Source organism: Falco peregrinus, chromosome 6 (assembly GCF_023634155.1).
Source record: "Falco peregrinus isolate bFalPer1 chromosome 6, bFalPer1.pri, whole genome shotgun sequence".
Classification (NCBI taxonomy): Eukaryota; Metazoa; Chordata; class Aves; order Falconiformes; family Falconidae; genus Falco; species Falco peregrinus.
In genome coordinates, this window is record NC_073726.1 from 91,060,935 (window position 1) to 91,080,391 (window position 19,457).

Below are 19,457 nucleotides of genomic sequence, written 5' to 3' on the forward strand. Positions count from 1 at the left end.
GAGCACCTGGGGAAGAGACACGTCAGCTGTCTTCACTGAGGGGAAGGTGACAGCAGGCACAAAACGTTACCAGCTTTACTGGACCCACCAGCGGGTACCCTAGAGCTGCCCACAGCCCATTCTGCCTCTTGCCTACGTGAGGGAACACCGCAGGCAGGAAGGACTGATGGTGGGTCAGGGCACAAGAAGATATTCAGTGGTCTGGGGGAGGCACTGGCACAAGAACCTGCAGCTGCTCTGCCCTTCATGATACAACTGGTTTCTTTCTCCACAAATAATTCTGTCAAGAGTTCCCTTGCTTACGGAAAGTTCACACCTTATGTCATTGCCGCTGGAATGCTGGAGGAGCTATCAGTGAAGCAGGACGAGCAGGAGAAGTTGGAGTTGTGGCAAGCTGACAAGCAGCCAAGAGTGACAGAGTGTTCAAGAAAGGTGAAGGCACACAGCAGGCTGAAAAAGATGAAAGGTATCCTTGGGATTTGGCCAGAAAGGTTGGACACCTTCCCAGCATCGTGATCCCCCATCTGTAACAATGATGTCAGGAGGTGCTTGAGAAGCACCAGAAATCGGAGCACTAGTGGTCTGGAAGAGGGAGAGCTTGGTGCTGCCCCATCAGCTCTACCCGTCCCCAGCCTCGCCTGCCCTTGAAGGGACGCTGGAAGCAGCAGCACTCAGAATAAGCCCTCATCTCTCAGAACAGGGAGGTGGTAAGCAAGCCACTCTCGGCTGGAAACAGAGTCCTCTGTGCTGCCTGTGAGCCACTGCAGGTGGTCAGTGCCCCCTCGGGAATCACCTCCCGCCACGGGAAGGCCAAGCAGCCCTGTTAGCCAGCTTCTGCACGGCCTCTGCCATCTGGGGACAAGCTAGACACTCATGCGCAGAGCTACAAGCGCAGCCATGCCACCAGTGTGGGTTGTGTCCTCTGAGAAGGGAGCAATACCCCAGAGCGATACCCAACTCTAGAGGCGCCCTACGTGGGGACTTCCAGGCTGCAGAGCCCCTTCCAGGTCCTCCACAGTCTCTTGCTCTTGCTGGTTTTCCTTCCAGATGCACCATTTTCCCTATCCAGAGAGGAAGTCCTTCTCTCGCCTCCCAAAGCATCTCCTCGTGTTCACCTCCTTTTTTTTTTTTTTTTTAAACTTTGGAGACAGGCAATTTTTATCAGCGATAGCTTTTGTCATGAGAAAAATGTCAATATTTACTGGCGCAGTTCTGTCAGCACTGCACGTTACACCTGTCTTGAAAATACCTTTGTTACCTCAAGGACCAACCGGTCAGAGATAACAGCACGCAGCCCCGCAGACTAACTACACCTCCTCCTCTGCCACCTGCCCACCAGCAGAGCACTGGAGCCACTCCTGGGAATGGCTGTCAGGGTCCAATGCGAGACTCCAGCAGATCACTAGGGTGCGTTCGTTTGGCAAAGCGTTTGAGTAATGAACACTGAGCACAAAGTCCACTGCAGACAGCAGAAGGACACTCGCACCTAACTGCCACAGAGTGACCAAGGTTATTAAATGTCTTTTCTGCCTGTGATTCTTCAGGTTATCCTCATGCAGGGCCCCCTTTGCCCAAACACAGAGCAGTAGCCCATCACCACTTTATAATCCCTGGGACTGACTGAGCCTTCAAGTCTAACAAGGAGAAGGAAAAAAAAATCAACACATGAGCCCGACCCTGACAGGATTAGCACCCCATGTTGTCCAAAAATTGCTCTCCCCATGTCAAACAGAGCTCAGCCCAAGGTGACTGCAGTTCCCTGAAGGGTTTATGCATTCGCTGGTATAATTCTCACAAACAGCTTCTTGGAAAATGTCAGCGACAGGGTGTGTAAGGGATGCCTAACACAAAAGGAAAACACATTCCTCTGTCTGAGAGGACTAAGATGTTTCCAGACAGAAATTATGTGCCTAAAAGGTAGTGCTGTCCTCATGTGTTCCCTCTGCAATACAACATGGAAGCTCTGAGAAAAAACAACACACAGGCAGGGGGGAGTCAGGGGGGTGAGGGGGGCAAGAAAGAGACAGAAAATGAGGCATTTCGGTTTACATCCCATTCCGTACCGAGCACTGACTGCACATAGCAAGGACGAGAATGAGTTACTGTTTGTTCCATTCAAGGTTAACTCAAATCAAACTTTCACTTCAAAATTTCAGAGTCAGCAACTTGGAGACTTAAATTGCCTCACTTGGAGGTTTAAACTACCTAACCTTCCCTGTTTGTTTGACAGCCCTTTCTGGATGATTAATGAAAAGCTATAAACAGCATTTGCATAAGACCATCTATCTCCTTTGCTGGGAAGAAGTGGTTCCAAAACCGGCTTTGTAAGAGGAATGAGCAACAAATGAGAATCTTCTGAGCAAGCAAACAGACATCCCAGGTTCCTACTATTTACAAGCCAGCTCCCACCAGTCAGAAAGCAAGAACCAGTCCTTACTGTTGACACTGGGGCAGCATTCCTCTCCCCAAGTGACCAACAGTCAGACCTTTGTCCCCAGCTCCCCAGGCAGCACCAGGAGCCCCTAGCAACACACACCTACTAGCAGGGTTACCCCCAGGGCAGTAGCGTTCCCAGTCCGACTGACGCGAATGTGTTTTGTAAAGGAAGGTATCCAGGCTGCCTGCTTCACCCAGGCAAGGGCAGGCAGCCATCAGCAGGTTAGCAGCTGCCCTTCCAGGAAAACACCTCTTTGTCCTCATCATGGATACCATCTCCCCAGCTATGGGCTGGCAGCACGCGTACAAGCCCAGGAGATACGTTCCCTCTCCCCTGTGGAAAATGGGACAACCTCTCCTTCTAAAAACACAGCCTTGCCAAGACTGCACAAGCCCGATCCAGGAGTTTTGCTGTATTCCATCTCCTGCTGCTGCTCTTGCCTAGTTGCCCCAGGTCAGGACAGATACCTGCAAACATGCGCCTATGGCTCCTACTGATGCTCAAACTGTCCCCACGTCTTCCCTGGGCGAGATGGGTGCTCTCCCGGCTCCTGCATCACCCCCAGCAGTGCTACATCCCAACACCATCTCAGAGAAGATACAGACTGGGTGAACAGCATTCTAATTCCTGCTCCCATCAACACTGTGGGTTTTCCTTGGATTTTCTTCACACATATCACTAACCCGCCTTGCTCCTACTTTGCAGGAAGGGTGCAATGAGGCTACAGCTTACTTGGAGAAAATATGAGTTGCATACACAACAGCAGCTCCCCGCAGTATGACTGTGCTATATGCACATATCCAAGGCCTGAACCCAGCCGCATGCCTAACAGGAAGGCAGAAACCATATTCGGGCTGCCAAGCTTTTCTAAGGCACGATCACAAACCTTTGGAATGTGCCCCAACGAGCAGCTTTGGCCTCTTCAAGGACAGCAGAGACTGTCGATCCTGCAGAATGAGACACATCTTGACCCTCCCGCGAGGTAACTGCTCAGACCGAGTTTCCCCCTAGAGCCCGACCCCCCCAAGCCTCAAGCCCTTGAAGTGTAGGTAGGGGCACAATTCCCAAAGTTTGCACCTGTTCAACCAGAAAACACCTTTGCATACACACCCCCAGGTGGAACATAAGGCACAATTTTATTTTCCCCTCATCCCCCTTCCTCGCACCCATCGTGACGTTGTTTTCTACGCAGCGATCACAGGGATGCTCCTGGTTTGCACTCACGCGGCAGCCAGCAGCAGTGCCCTGGGTTCACAGGAGTTCACCTGGCTGCTCAGACTGCCACCGTCCTCAGCAAACTCCTCTGCAAGGTGTTGCCAGGTGGCCCTCCCAGGCACTCTGAGCTCTCCTTCACCTGTCCACAGCACGACCAGTGGGGGCAGCCAGGGTGACCCTTGTGCCCATGGCCACAGCCTTGGTACCCACCTGCAAGAGAAGAAGCACTGTCAGCTCAACCCAAAGTGGGCCAGCAAATGCCAGGTTTTTGAGCCAGAAAATCAGAGGCTTTCAGGGGGTGCTTCAGCCCCAGGACTTCCCTAAGATGGAGAGGCATGGGCTGATGACAGCGCAGCATATTCAAGTCCAAAACTGCCAGGACTCCCTAAAGAAAGGAGAACAACTGAGAGGGACCTCCCCGTTCCAACAGCTGGGGCAAGCTGAAGATTTCCATCCCCTTGCCTGTTGAGTAATGCAAAACACAGCCCTGCAGAACCCCACGCCAGCTGCTAGTGGCTATGGCCACAGCTAGACACAGATCAAGCACAGAAGGAGGAAGCGGTCGGTTCTATACTAAAAATCTGCAAAACACACAATGCCACATGCAGGTTAAGGACAGGGAAGCTGGCTGGGATTAAACAAATAAAGGAGTTGAACTCTCATCCTAAACATGAAGTGAGGCTTCTCCGAAGCGCAGAACTGGGCCCTGTGTGACACAGCCTGCGAGCTCCCAACCCACCAGCAGTGGAACAGAAGCAGTATAGACACAGTGCTGCTTAGCCTCACCAAGAAGGGCTGAAAGACAGAGGTGCCCAGCCCCAACTCCGGCACAGCTGGCTCAGGCCTCTGTCCGTGGGGCCTGCTAAGAAGACCCTTAGTGTGTCCTGCTGCATTTCTCACTGCTGCAGCCACATCCTACCAGAACATATGTACATACATGTTACCACAGTCCTGGTGCGTGTACAAGGCAGGAGCTGGGCTAGAGCATCGGGCTAGAGCATCTACTCGCACCTATCTACACTAGGGAGGACCAACTGCAACAAACCCTTCTGATGCCAGCAGCGTGGCGAAAGCTGAGCACCCACCTGGCATGGTCCCACCGCAGGCACAGCGAGCAGATTTCTGGCCTCCACTTGAGCAGAACGTGCAACAGTGAAACACGCCTTGGTGCTCGCGGAACTTGGTTTTCACCACCAGAGTGAATGGAGAGCCCTGCAGAGGAGAAGCAAGCAGAGAGGCTGCTGCAGTGGATGCTACCAGATGTTGTGTCTGCATTTTCAACAAACCAACTGGGTGATGCTGTCAGTCACAGATTGCTAAGCCCAGTCTTAAACTGCTAAGTGGTAGAGGTAATCCTTAAAAGATTTAAGGCAAATATTTTAAAAAAGAAAAGCAGGTAAAGAAGAAGCAGTGCAAGAGGAACAATGAATGCTACCTGTACATGTTGCCCTTTCACATAGACGCAGACAGCATACAAGCCTGGCTCCTCAGGGCTGTAGGAAACATGGTAGGTCCCGTCACCATTATCACACACTGTTGGCTTGACCACACTATGAACAGAGAGAAGTCCAAGAGGTCAGTGACTGGCAGAAAATTGCTCTACACGCGAACCACTGTTTGGCCTAGATTTGTAGTTGGATCCTGATGCTCAGCCTTGTTCAGCAGCTATGGGTCTCAAGCGAGCTTAACAGGATGCATGAGCAATGCTCAAGCACTGAGTAGCTTTCACACACACCTGCTACTGGGAGCTAAAATAACCGTACAAAGGAAGTCTAGCTAGCACTTAGCTGCACGGCAAGGATCTGTAGCAACCCTGAGCACTGAAAGAGCAGATGACAGACTTGCAGGTCAGATTATCCCATCAGGTAAGAGCCCTCAGAAGTGGGGTAAATTCACAGCTTCAGAGAGCAGTTACCTCCAGAAGAGCCCATGAAGAAGACAGGATATAAACGGGGCAGGTTCGAATCACTTCACCCGCTATCCCAGCTGCATTGACTCCAGCTGTTCTCTTCAATGCTTTGAGGAGTTCTAGGTCCCTGCTGGTGAACTCTCCCTTTCCAAATTGAAGCTCATTGGGTTTCACAAGGAACGCAGAGGGCCAGGGAGAAAGCATCGGCTAGTTACCTCGGCACTGCCTGCCTGCTTCACACAAGCTTTCCACAGACAATTATCGGGTAGCTCTGCTTAGAGGAAGGTGTTCTTCCTAATACCCACTAATTAGTCTCTTGTGCCCCACAATATGACAGTTTTATAATCTTCCAGATTTGCAGGCTGTACTCCCCACCCCCCACCATCTCACATCAGTACAGCTGCCCACATAATTTCCTGCCATGAACTGTGCTGATATTTCATGCTCTTCTGTAGCTGCTGTGCCTCAGCCCAAAGCCAGACGGCTTTCAGCAACGGATGTAGTGACTGCATACACACAAGAAGCAGCTGAGTTAACGTGGCCACAGCGACCTCTATCCCACCACGTAAAATCCACATAATCCTCATGCGAACACTTTCCTACGTCATATGTGCACCCAAGGAAGGAAGGAAGGTACATTGGAACAATCTTCTTGAACCATGACGCTATACTGATAAGCATCTGTGCAGCCAGCACTGCTTCGGTACGCCTTGTCAACACTCCCCCACAGCAAGGAGTTTTAGCATCGTGCCCCTTTACCCATCAGGTCAGGCCACCAACAGCATTCCTAGAACACATTATGCTGGTATCTTGATCCAGCCATATTGTGAGTACTATAAAAAAAAAAATAATCAAGAGATGTTTTTCTTAAGAACTGACCCCCCCCCGTTGGTTCTGCATTTGTGCCTGGCTGCTTTATAGGAACAAAGGTGGCCTGGAAACAGTTAGAAAATAATTTTTTCTGGTCAGTCAGTTTCATTGTGGAAACATTTTGGAGCTCAAGTGTGGTCTTCTCTGCTTTTGCTAGAAAACCTCCAAACATCTTAAAGTGCCCAGCGCTTGCCAACTACAGGAGAAAGCACAATAAAGTCCCAACACAGATTCTTTCTCCAGAACATGACTTAGGCACTTCCATCAACTGTCAGAAGCTCCTGGGCTTGGTGGACTGTCTGACTCAGGATGGTCATTCTGGGGTTGCGATGTTTTACACTCATTAGGTGTTAAGAAAATCAGGAGCCCTGGCTGTCGGCTGGTAGGGGTGGGAAGCAGCAACATCTCACTCTGGCAATGTCTAACACCCACCGAGGGCTGAATCCTTTAAGAAATCCCAAATCACTAAAAGAGTCAATACAAATCTGAGCCAACACCATCAAGCTTCACACAGTCAAATACAACCAGTAGGAAGCACTGTTGTCCCAGTGGGCACTACTCTTCTTCCTTTTCCCTCCTACAGACTCTGACCCACATGCTGAAGCACATCCCCCCACCTGCCCAAGCAAGGAGGGAGCCAGGGTAAGGGAGGCAGAAAGGCAAACCCAGTGGCTGGGGAGCTCTCAAGTGAAATACCCACCTGTCCTTGTCCCTGTGGGTGATGGTGACCTGCACAGCCTCTCCTCCTCGCCCCATCCGCTCCCCCATGGTGTCACTGCAGAGCAGGGTAAAGCCAGTCAGCTGGTTCTGACGGGCACTGTGGACATCTGCAAGGCAGAGAAACAGGACCAGAAAGGATTCACACCAGCTGTGACTGCCACCTCCCACCCATTTTAAGTGTTGCAGTCCCATCAGAGCACAGCCAGGACTTTAATGCAGCTCCTTCCACTCACAGGGAAAAGTAAAAAATGACTGGGGATCAGGAGAGCATGGGCAGCCATAGGTGCTGAGAGATGTTGGGCAGGTTTAGCCTAGAGGTCTGTAAGGACCAGGGTGGTCTTCCTGCCTGCCCCTCTGAGCCCAGCCGGCATCTCCCCAGAAGGCCTCAAGGTGCACCATGCAACCAGGAGGGAGGAGGAACAGCCCCGCCGTGCACAGACCTCAGCACCTGCAGTTTGGGACTGAAAGGATCGAACAAGCCCTGGGTCTGTCTCATCTGCCCTGCGAAGGCCATTACCGACCAGAGCTGGCTGCGTTCTGTGGGCTGGTCTGAACATTATCTGTTTGCTGGCTCTGCTCCAAGTCCTTAGTAAGCAAATATCCATGAAATCATCAATCCCAGTCACTCCCACGGCAATCTCGGCAGGAGCTGTAAGGAGAATGAACCTATTCACTCAGCCACAGAGGAGACCTGCCTGGGCCCATGCTCCAGAACAGCAGGGGCCACCAGGAGAGCATCATGTCCTGCCACTGCAGGTGCCGTTCCCCACGCTGAGGTCAGCGATGTTGTGGAGGGCAGCTCCACTACGCTCTGTGCACCTGGATGGGGATAGTTCTCTGGCTCCCTGCCCAGCATGGCTCCCACAGGCCCTCAGCAAGCAACGCAACCTCTGGCAGGGCTCGACCCCTGCCCCCAGTCCAAGCCTGGACAGCAGGGAGCCAACAGTGCCTTAAGCTGCACACCACATGGGTACAAAGAGCGGAGAGGTGACTTCAGGGAGCGGCACATTCCCATACAGCTGTTGTACAGCACCCCATTACCTTCCCCGTGTAGGGTACATCTGGCGGGATCAACCACTTTATTGATGATGGCCCCAAAAACTTCATAGCCAAAACACTGCCCTGCCCTCTCCTGGGGAGAGAAACGGATCCCGTCGTCCACGCTGGGGCGGGTGTTGTAAGCAACGCTGTTCAGCTTTGCCAGCCGACTCGCCACCACCCCTTTGGTGATGAGGATCTCCAGGTCTGAGCCACTCGTCAGCAAGTGCTCCGTGTACTCCACACCTGTCCTCATGTCCAGCAGCAGCTGCTGCATCTGAGCTTTCTGCAAGTGCAGCAGATTTTCCTTCTGCACCTTCAAGTCCTCCAGCTGCTTCAGTAGCCGGTCCCGGTGTTCTTCAATCGCTTTCACATACCCACTGGCAAACTGACGGATCTCTGCGGCCACAGCCTCTGCGCGATCTCGGACGGCACTGACCATGTCATCAATGTGACTGAGCACACCCTCTAGGGTGCCCATGTGCTGCTGGGTGCTTCTCAGCAGCTCCTGCAGGGCCTCCCCATGCCTGTGGATGGCATTGCCAGTGAAGTCACAGGTGTGCTGCCGGTGTCTGTCTGCTACGCAATCCCGGCACACAGGCTGGTCACACTGCTCGCAGAACAGCCTTAGCTCCTCTGTGGGATGGGAAGGGCAGAAGAGAGGTTTCCTGGCCTGGTTGCAGTCCTTGCTGCTCACCAGCTCTGTCACAGCATGAGAGGCTGTCTTCTTCTGTCTCCTAGAAGGGAGGAACCACACGTCACTTTATGCATGTTGGATTTGAAATGCAAACATCTGAGACCCTTTGCAAATGCCAGTCTGTACAGTCTGCAAGTCACAGTGTGTGCCGCTCCCTCCTGTCTCCCATGAAATCTGCTCTGCATGAAGGGACTTGTGGTCTCCTGAGGACAGGACTCCGCACAAAAGAGAACAGCATCTGCAAGCAGCTCATTAGAGGCTGCTCTCAGGCTCCCTGCATGGGGTCAGCACTATTTTCACACACACAAGAATCATGTGCCCCACCATGGCCACACGCGGACAGGGAATGGGTTGGCAGGTTGCTACTGCCAGCAGCCCCTTGATGGAGCCCGACAGAAGTGGGATGATCGCAATCACCCCCAGAGCCCACTGTAACAGGCAGCAGGAGGGCGGTGAGCCCTGCAAAGCGAGAGCTGGCAGGAGGTGTCTCGAAACAGAATTGCTCACAGACAGTCACTTCTGGAGAGGAAAAGGAGGTCCCAGGCTCCTCAGCCATCAGCCCAGGGATTTTCACCAGCTTTAAATTTGCTGAGGCAAAGAGCTCTAAAAACCTTTACGGGAAAATCTACTTCAGGCCGCTGCCAGAAGACAGTCTGTGATAAAACACTGAATATTCCAAAAGTCAAACTCCACTTCCGGCTGCCAGGTAAGGTCCTGCTCAGAGGAGACCGAGGATGGGGCACAAAGAACATGTTACGACCCTGACATCCACCAAGTCACAGGGCAGCACCAGAATATTTCCTTGGACATAAGGAGCTAGTTACTGAGCAGGATGTAGAAGCCTTCTTCCTTGTCTCCTGTACTAATGACTTCTGGCAGTTGCGATGAGAGGTCCAAACTGTAAGCAAAGAAGTACTCCGAGGACCAAGCTCCACAGAGTTGCTCTGGCAACACAAAACAACCTCACCACAGGGCAGGATGTGGCCCTTACGCTGCTCCTTTTGCTTCCCGCTAATCTCCCTTGGGTCCAGCACGTTTTCAAAGCACTCTAGCATTATTCGCTTAACACTCTTCAAATTCACACTTCCCTGACTTCAACTTAAGATCTCTCTCACTTATTCCAAGGAGCATAACAGTGGTACTCAGATCCTTAGAAATCTTCCTTACGCACCAGGAAATCATTTTAAAATGGTTTTCCTTGGCCCTTGCTCTGCTCTGCCGTCAACTAATTCAGGTGCAAGTCTGCAGATGCTAGTGGGGTAAAAAAATGGTACCAGTAAAAAACATAGGAAGCGGCTCATGGGGATAAATCTTCTACTGCTTTATACCTTCTGTAGTTATTTCTGTCAGTGCAGCAGGCTGCTACTCAAAAGTCTCAGTTTATCACTCTTCAGCAGCTTGCATGTGGTACGAGGCATTAGCTAATCAGAATGGTATGCTGAAAACTACAGCCCTGAGTAGAAAGGTAACGAAGGGTCTAAGCCATTTTACCAGAGGCACAAGCATCTGCAGGGGGGGGAGGGCAGTGAGGAATATGCCTCAATTCTTTCTGGGGAAAGAATGTGCTAATCAAGTGGAAAGGAGCAGCAAACACGGAGGGAACAGGCGAGGCTGATTAACCCAGGCTAAGAGGCTTCCCCGGCCAGTGCTACTGGGTGTTTTTCTGACCCTGCCTGTCACCTCCCTGCCTCACAAGGCCATCCAGGCTTCCTGTCACTTTTCTTCCATAGCACTGCCTGTCCTTTGTCCTGCTCACAGGCCACAGCAGCCACCTCCTCTTCAACTGCTACCTCCATTGCAGTCACCTCTTCTTCCTGCCTTACTGGCAGGACCCTCTCTGAGGGACACAGCTCCCTTCTGCTGTCACTTCTTCAGTTTTCCTGTATTCCACTGGAACTCAACCCTGCAACGCCAGGCACACTGCAGAGCAATTACTGCCGTGGGCTCCTCCTGTCCTCACAGAAACGCTGAAAACACACACAGGGTACACCGACACAACACTTGACAGGCAAGCACACGGGTCGACCATCAGGAGGTGGCAATGACAGCAGGCAGGCTAGCATCAGGGCTTCCCCTTACGTCCTTTCACTTCACCCCTGGGTGCCTTTGTGCGGGAAAGGTTTCTGGAGGTGGGGAGAGGCAGACCACCTTCCCTGTTTTCCCTTGGGAGATGCGCGTTCCCCAGAGCAGATGGCACAACGCGCCAGGGCCCTGTCCCACCCGCTCTGCCCACACTCACGCCTCCTGGGGTGAGCCACTCTCCCCTCAGCGAGGCCAAACCGCGATGCAAACCAGCGAGCAGCTACGCCTGTGGCCTGACGGTGGATTTACCGGCTCCACCGCCACGGCCACGGGCTGGCCTGGTGGTGGATTTAACGGCTTCACCTCGACAGGCTGCCCAGCCTACTGCTCGCCGGTCCCCACCAGAGTACCGAGCATCCTCATGGAGGGTAAAATCCTGTCAGGGAACGGACAAACTGGAAGACACCTGGGTTTAGCGCTTGGCCGTGGGTCCCCGCCTGCTGCCCCCCCGCCGAGGCGGCCCCGCGGGCCGGGCTCGCCGCCCCCTCACCTGTGGGCCTGGCAGCAGAAGAGGCAGAGCGCGGCCCCGCAGGTCAGGCACCGCCTCACCGCCGCCCCGTCCGCGCAGAGGTCGCAGCCCGCCGCCCCGCCGCGCCTCAGCGCCAGGTAGTCGGGGACGAGCTGCCCGACCCCGCCGGGCGGCAGCGCCACCTCGGCGTCGCAGAGCGGGCACAGGACGGGGCGGCCCGGCTGGCCCAGCGGCCCGAGCCGCCTCAGGCAGGGCGCGCACAGCGAGTGCAGGCAGGGCAGCAGCCGCGGCTCGGCGCAGGGCTCGGCGCAGAGCGGGCAGAGCGGGCAGCGCGGCCCGGCCGCCATGCCGCCCCGCCGGGCAGGGCCGCGCCTCAGCAGCCCCCCGCCCCTCGCACCGCCCCCGGCCCGCCCGGCGCAGCGCGGCGGCCGCTGGCGGGGCTTCGCGCTCGGCCGGCGCCGCCCTCCGCCGCGGTGAGGGGGCGGTGGGCCGGGGGGCGCCGGGGGCAGCCGCTGCCGCCTCGCCCGGGCCGCTCCTGCGGGCCCCCCCCGACGGCTCCCGGGATTCCCGCGGCGGTTCCCTGGGAAGCGGCCCCGGCCCCGGCCCGCCGCGGGGGGCTGTGCCGTGTCCGGGCGGCCCCAGCTCAAACCGCGGGCTGCCCCGGGGGGCCCCTCGCCGGCCCCGGCTGCCTCCGGGCCGGCCCGGTCACCCCTCGCGGGCGCCGGCGAGCTCGAGTGGCAGCGGCGGGGCTCCCGCAGACAGAGCCCAGCGCAGCGGCTGCCCGCGGGGCTGGCCGGGGAGCTCGGTCTGTCGAGCGATTGATGGCTGCGCTTACACGTGTTGTAGAAGGCAGCCTTCGAAATCAGTGTCGTTGCAGTGCTGCATGAAACTCCATGGACTTGAGAGTATCTGCACAATTGCTTTTATCCGTCTGATTTGTAAGTTCCTCAAAGAACGAAGTAAGATACTTGAACGCTCTTTTCTACAAACCCACATTGACTAGCAGTGATGTGCTCCTATAGCGTGCTGCATTCAGCCCGTAAGGCTGAACTTCGTACCAGCCACTCCATCAGCTTGCCTAGGACCGTGGCCATCTTCTGCCCCATCCCACAGGCCCTTTTGAGTACCAACATGATACGGACACCATCTAAGACTTCTGGATTTGAAGCTCCCTGAGTTGTATTAAAAAACAACACACAAGGGAGGTCTCCAGTCAGGTGTTTTTTTCAGGACTGCTGACTGCAAAATAAACCTCCTGATCTGCAAATACTTGATCTGTGATGGATGTTAACACCCCTCTGATGTATAACGGATGGACACAGACATAGTCTTCCTCATGTGATACTAACATTTCTCTTGTCTTTCATGATGTAATATGAGATCAAGGTTTTGGGTCACGATCAAGTGTTCACAGCCTTACAGCTGATCAAAAAAGAAAGATGTTCTAACAGACTCCTGCGGATTAACAATAGGCAAGTGAAGTGGTTGCTGCAGAGGTTAGAAAGGATAGAAGTTGCAGTAATTGTGAGACAAGATGACTTGATAACAATACGAGATATGGTGGCAGAGAGGAAAGACTGGTTCTTTTAATCATGCTGGTGGAAGGAGTAGCAAACAATAGTAAGCGTAGGTGGGGGAAGAAAACGGGAGAAGAATCGTAATGTTGCCATTGCACAGAAAAGGCGAACTACCTAGAGAACAGCAGCATCTTCCCTGGGTGCAGAGAGATGGTGAAATAAACCGTGGCTGGCAGCTGCAGAGAAAAATCTGAGGTTCCACCCAGCTGATCATCTGCCCTGAGGCTGATCAAGTTGGGAGCACCGGACAGATCACTACTGACTAACGTAACCCTGAGTCATCAGCATGCAGCAGTAGCAACCTCCCGATGACTAGAAGAAGTCACAGTGGGGCTGCAGAGAATGGTCATGAGAGCCTCGTGAGACTCAGAAAGAAAAGAGAAACAGAAATGTAAAAGAGAAACAAACAAACAAAAAAATACCAACCATCCAAAAACTAACTAGCGGCCTGCAAAACAGAGCTGTATTAGTACAAACTTGTGCTTCAGTTTTGGTTACTTTCCCCATAATATTGCTTTCTTGGCTATTGCTCGTCAGTGGAGGAAGCCCCGATGCCAAGTCCTAAATTGTGGAAGGCAACTCAATGGAGATGTATACTGGCGCCCTGTGAATATCTTCAAGAAGCATACTGGGCTGCAAAGCACCGCAACGATTGCACTGGGAGGCCCTCTCCTGTCTTGGATTACTCAGTTTGCTTTGTAACTGGACAAAATGTAAGGATGAAAAAAAAAATGCACTAACTTACAAACACTGATGGGCAATAAAGGAGCATAATTAAAACGAAACAATGACAATGTGTCTAAAATTACACCAAGGAATAATGTTTTCCTTTGGCCACATTTCACCAGAGTTGCTGCATGGCAAATTATCCTCATCTGACCCAAGACTCATTTGAAATGATGTCCTCTTCAAACTTGTTTTCCTGCTCCTATTGTTAAAGTTTTCTACCAGAGCCTATCAAGAGTGCTTGCTCTTTCCTGTTCTTTCCCTGCCAGCTCCTTCCTCCTTTTTAGCTGCAGTTTATCTCCTCTCACTTCCTACCATTAAGCACTGGATCACCAAACAAGAAACATGGAAGATTTGATGATTTCCTTCCCCCTTCCCTTCAGGGATTCTTGATTAATATTTATATTATATTTGCTAATTAACCCATTCTGGAGACAGCCTTATGCTGCTTTCCCGTTTATATTTTTCTAAAGAAATAGGAGTTTAAATGTTTGTGTCATGTACCAAAAAATCTTTAAAGCATAATTTCCTTCCTAGACTCTTTGTGAATAGTGTGCATATAAAGCATTCATCACGCTTGGGATGGGGTGCCTCATGCTAACCTGTTCCCACCTACTCTGTTAATTTTAGGAAGCTGTTTCTGGATATCCTGCCGTAAGAAGCGAACTGAAAAGGTGGTGAAGCCAAAGTCATTAGTGAACAGGACAGTGAGGAGCAGACCTGCAATCCCTGGGCTTGCAGAAAAGTCCAAGATAATAAAAAAGAAGCTCTGAAAAATACTCAGAAATTATTAGAGATCTTGTTGACAGAAAATGGAGAACCTGTCAAAGTGCCATGGCCTGCATTAACAGCAGCCAGAGGGAGGTGGAAAACGGCTTATTTGGGGAGTTTACAAAAAGAAGTGGAATGGGCAGCTGGCTGCTTCCCAGTTGCCCAGCAAGTCCAGTTTTACTGTGGATTTGCCAGCCCTGGGAGCTACTGTGTTTCAGAGACTTCTCTGAATACGGCAGAGCCACCACTATGGTCTGGTAGTACGTGACACATCATTGCTTCTTCCCATGCAAACTGTTTGGTGCAGGCTATTGCCCAGCCACCCAGCTAACGTTAGCTCTTCCCGTTTATATCAACCTCACCTGGAAAATCTATTTGGTGCAGGCTATTGCCCAGCCACCCAGCTAACGTTAGCTCTTCCCGTTTATATCAACCTCACCTGGAAAATCTAACAAAGGATTTACAAACATCTCCCAACCTAAGCAGGATCTCTTCCTCATGCAGCTAAACATGCATTTTAAATTATGTAGCATTTGACTGGTGGGAGGAGCATTTCCGTACCGTTCTTTTGGCTTCTGGTCCAAGAGTCTATGACTATCAGTCTATTTACTGAGGCACAGAAGCTGGTGTTGTCCCCAGCCCTCACCTTCTGCATCCAGCCCGATGCCCCAGGGCTCTCAGAGCGTGAGCACTTACCCCACTTGAGGCATTTCAGGAGCTAGGGGCCATCGAAGGATGCTGTGCCCAGCCCAGCTGCCTTCTGTAGCTGCATGGTGTGGTTGTGAGGGAAGGTGGGACAGTTGCAGGCTCAGATATGCCCATGGGCAAAGCCACCTCTCTCTCCATATGCCAGCGCTCATAGTGCGAAGCAAGTTTAGATCTGGTAACAGGCTCATCGTTGGGTATAAAGTATAACGTAGATGTCCTTAACGTGCTCTCTGTGAAAGAGACCCTCCCATGGCTCCAGGTTTTGTACGTACCGTGTCTCAGACACCGTTTCGGTGAGCGCCTGGTTACAAAGAAAATGCCTTTGGTTTGGTTCGTGGGTCCCTATCTCAGCCCAAACTTCTGGGTTGAGTTTGTCCCCATCTCCTTTGACTCCTGCAGCAGCCTAGCTGCTCGGCAGTGCCGTATAACTTGTGTGACCACACAACTGTCACTTTTTCTTTCTTCTCTATCAGGTGGCAGAGGTCACTCCCATCAGAGATGATGGAGCGGGACTGCTCTCCAACATGGCAGAACCCAGCTGCAACGAGCGAGCCTGCCTTCAGAAAAGGAGGTGCCAGCTGACTTTTGCCTGTGCAGGGCCTGGAGGGCACAAGGGCAAATTGCCTCTGGCCAAGACTCATATGACAAAATTTCTGCAAGCTGACTGCACGGGGGGATGTGACAGCTGCTGCAAAAGGCCAGCACTGATACCCTGCTTGGGATGGAGAGGGAGACTTCTCCCCCGAGATCTCTCACAGACTTTCTACAGGGCACTTCTGGGGGTACTCACTCTTTGGGGAAACACCTTCGCTATCAAACATCTCCCTTCACGTAGGTACTCATAGACTCTCTTTTAAATTTGCTAGCAGCTTTTTCTCTTCAGGCTGGTGTTGAGCTTAAGGGACTAAACTAAACTGAAATTCAAGAGACCTCATTTAACGTAAGCTCAACTCTCTTCATTTTCATGCTGGACTCCAAAATACATTTCTGTAAGCTGCTATCACACATCAAACCCACGCTCCAGCACAAGGACTTAAACCACTGCAGTGTGACCTGAGAGAAGTGAAGGAAGAAGGCAGCAAAACAGCACACCTGGCAGACTACACCTGCTTGGCTTACGGACTCATGGAAGGGGCACAAGCACCACACGCAGGCGCCTGACCCTAGCAAACTGGAAGCAGAGATACAGTAGTATATGGAACACAGAAAGAAAGCAGCGAAAGAGAAGGGTGGATCTCTCTTGTCCTCCAGATTTGTGACAGGAAACAGTTCATGTTGATCAAGCCATATCCCTTTCTGTTGGCGAAGGCTCTTTGGATACAAAAGCAGCTGCAGCTAAACCACCCAGCAATGCTGCTTTGTGCAGACTTGCCCTTGCTGTGGCTTCTGTCCAGACATTCTTGCCTTCCCCTCCTCCCTGCAGCTTTCCAGCCACCTGCTGCCACCCTCAGCTTTCTGCTGCTATATATATTTTTTAATCTCTCCTGAATCCTGCCTACATTTTCTGAGGGGAAGATGAAACTGGGGTTTTTTTCAAGCCAGGTTTTCTAAGGAAGCAACTTCTTTGTGATGTCAGGCCAGTAACCCTTTTCACCTCCCTTTCAGCCATATTGGAGACATGGGAAGTGATTTGAAAGAATGTAAGTGTCTACGTGCAAAAGAAGATAAATAAATAAGACACTTAATACACAGAGAAGACAATGGAGCCATTTTTCTTTCCCTTCACTGCCAGGATCGTGAGAGACAGGAAGATACTACAGTAGGATATCACATGGCGATACAGCTATTATAGTGGTGGCCAGAGGCAACTAGAAAAATGTGCAGCACTCCAGAGAAAACCAGGCTGAATTAGTTGTGCTGCTTGCAGAGCAGCTCCCGATCGTATGATTGAGGGGTGTGTGGGGAGAACAGATCCCGCAGCAGAGACTGTCAATGGGGCAAGCAAGCAATATTAGAATGTGCCTTGTGGTGGAGTCACTTTGCAGCACCCTTTCGTCTGCCCCATGGTCCCACAGGCTATGAACAGCCTCTGTGTGTGCACGGGGGTGTCCGAGCAGGACTCTTCCTGCAGCACTAGAAACAAAATCCTGGCCTGGCTGCAGGGCAGTGCGAGCAGGAAACTTGCTTCAGTGAGGTTTGTGGTCAGTATGAGACCTGACAAAGCAATATTTTTATGCATGCGCACACACACACATAGATATATATAAATGAATAAATACAAAATCTTACTGCCTGAAGGAAACTGCAACAGGTTTGCAGGAGAACTACTTCCTTGCAGGAGCAGATGTCAATCTAATGAGAGTCAGCACTCTGTTTCAGACAGGTACAGGCCAGCCACAGCTGTGATGACAAACGGCCGAAGGAGGAATGTGAAATAATCCAAGGAACCGATACGGCTAACAATACAGACAGAACACAGACATAGTGACCCTGAAGAGTACAACAGAACACAGCTAACAGCGACCCTGAAGAGTTAATGTGGAACTGGGCTAGAAAAAACATTTGCAGACCCAAAACTGCAGCGACAAGCTACCCAAAAGTAACATATCCTTATTACAATACAATTGTAACAGTAAAAGTAACTCCCTTTGAAGCAGAAACTGTGAAAAGGTAGCCCAGCCCCCACCCCATACCCTCTGGAGCATAGGTATTATATGGAATAGGATGTAAAGAGTTATAGCCAATCATGTTTTAAGATCGCCAACTCCTGTTTGTTGAACTGTATGTAAACCTCCCAAAACTAGGAATAGGCATGCTGGCTTTGCGGATTTACCATCTAGCACCTATCTCTGCATAGGCATGCAATGAACAAATATCTCGACTCCGTGTGTGGATCAGCTTGCACCCTGGGTGAAGAATCCTGATTTTGGGACATCTGTGCACAGCATGCCAGCCTGCTTATCACATTTGTTCCCAGCAAGAAAGCCTGAGCTGGCGAGCACGCATCTGCATTCAGCGCAGCTCTCCTGCTTCCTTAATTTGCTTGGCTTGCCCCCGGCTCTCCTCCCTCGTGCACCCAGCTCTTCTGCTGTGCCTAACTCCACTGCTCCTGCTTAGTTTGTTGGCCAGAAAGCAGAACTGCATAGAGCAGGGGCAACCCCAACTCTATTTTCCTCACTCTGTTGCTATCGAGACCTTCTGCTGAATTGGGGGGCAAAAAAAGAGATGGGGGAAGGAAAATGAGTATTAAGGTTTTTACTCAGGTGTCCAAGCAAGAATCCAGGCTGCCCTGGATCACCCCTCTACTCCCAAGATGGCTCTTCCTAAGCACCTCACTCCCTGTTTCTCAGAAACACCCAGGAAGACTGTGCGGAAGACTGCAGAGGAGGCACAGACAGGCACTTGCAGAGACAAGGGTCTTTTTGCTTTTTTCAGCTTCTGCTGAAACTATGCCTGGCAAGCTCGCCAGGCTGGAGAGGCACTTGCCCTTTTCCACTGTGGTGCTGTCTCAGTTGCACCCAGCAGTTCTCAAGAAGATGAGGCCAGACAGGAGATTGTGAGTAATTGTTATTAACGGCGAAGTAACTGTACTGTGCAGCCTGGGGCAGGGGAGAAGCCCTGGCAGCTCTTCTGCTCAGCTCCATCCTGCCCAGGGCTGCAGGGCCGCTTCTCTGCGGCAAATGGCGGCTGCTGCGAGTTACAAGCGCCTTGGCTTGAGCTGGAGCCAGGCACGTGTTCTGGGCGCTGCCTTTTCCTGCCTGCACCATGTCCTCACGCTGTTTGAAGTGAAGGGGGAGGATCACCTGCGATACCTGTGCTCTCTCCCAAGACTATGCACTGGCTAAAATGTCTAAGAACTGAAATGCACAGAATATATATGCACGTTAATACTTCTGTATGTCCATTATTAGCACAGGAAGAGATTCTCTTCACAGACTTTTGTGTTCCACGTCATGCAAAGGCCTCCCCATTAGCACCCCTGCATTCAAGGGCCACAGAAGGGAAGGCAGAAGAAGTTTGTGAATCCTACCACAGGACAGGACCACGTACATGGCAGCTGTCAGGATGGGGCATGCTCAGCTAAACAGCAGAAACATAAACATGATGATGATTTTCTAATCCAAAACTTGTGCTTCTAATAGAGCAGAGGTGACCCAGGACTCCTCAGTCTTGCACACCTTTCACCATCCTGGAGCCCTGTACCTCTGAGACCAGCCCATAATAAAGCAGCAAACTTTTATTAATGCAGTCAGCTGATTAAGCATCTCACAGCAGTAAAGTATTCCACTATTCTGGAC

The 19,457-nt window shown here is 51.8% G+C and overlaps 1 protein-coding gene across 3 annotated transcripts; it reads right to left on the reverse strand.

Moving 5' to 3' along the window:
- Positions 1-3,554: 3,554 nt before the first annotated feature.
- On the reverse strand, positions 3,555-11,838 carry TRIM45 (tripartite motif containing 45). Of its 3 annotated transcripts, none has more exons than XM_027777849.2 (6): positions 11,459-11,822; positions 8,193-8,926; positions 7,132-7,258; positions 5,088-5,202; positions 4,738-4,864; positions 3,555-3,862 (listed from the first exon to the last, which is right to left on the reverse strand). In XM_027777849.2, exons 1-6 carry the CDS (start codon positions 11,782-11,784, stop codon positions 3,711-3,713), a joined length of 1,581 nt encoding a protein of 526 aa, XP_027633650.2. In that variant the 5' UTR covers positions 11,785-11,822; the 3' UTR covers positions 3,555-3,710. The 3 variants fall into 3 exon arrangements, with proteins under 3 accessions (XP_027633650.2, XP_055664011.1, XP_055664010.1); XM_055808036.1 differs by lacking the exon at positions 11,459-11,822 and adding an exon at positions 9,013-9,622; XM_055808035.1 differs by lacking the exons at positions 3,555-3,862; positions 4,738-4,864; positions 5,088-5,202; positions 7,132-7,258 and adding an exon at positions 7,312-7,800 and having other exon boundaries at positions 11,459-11,838.
- Positions 11,839-19,457: the final 7,619 nt, after the last annotated feature.

Coding starts and splice junctions, on each gene's coding strand:
- TRIM45 (XM_027777849.2), bottom strand. CDS start 11,784: ATGGCGGCCGGGCCGCGCTGCCCGCTCTGCCCGCTCTGCGCCGAGCCC. Junction 4,865..5,087: donor TGAAAGGGCAACATGTACAG/GTAGCATTCATT, acceptor TCTCCTCTGCAG/GGCTCTCCATTCACTCTGGT. Junction 3,863..4,737: donor CTGCGGTGGGACCATGCCAG/GTGGGTGCTCAG, acceptor CTTCTCTTGCAG/GTGGGTACCAAGGCTGTGGC.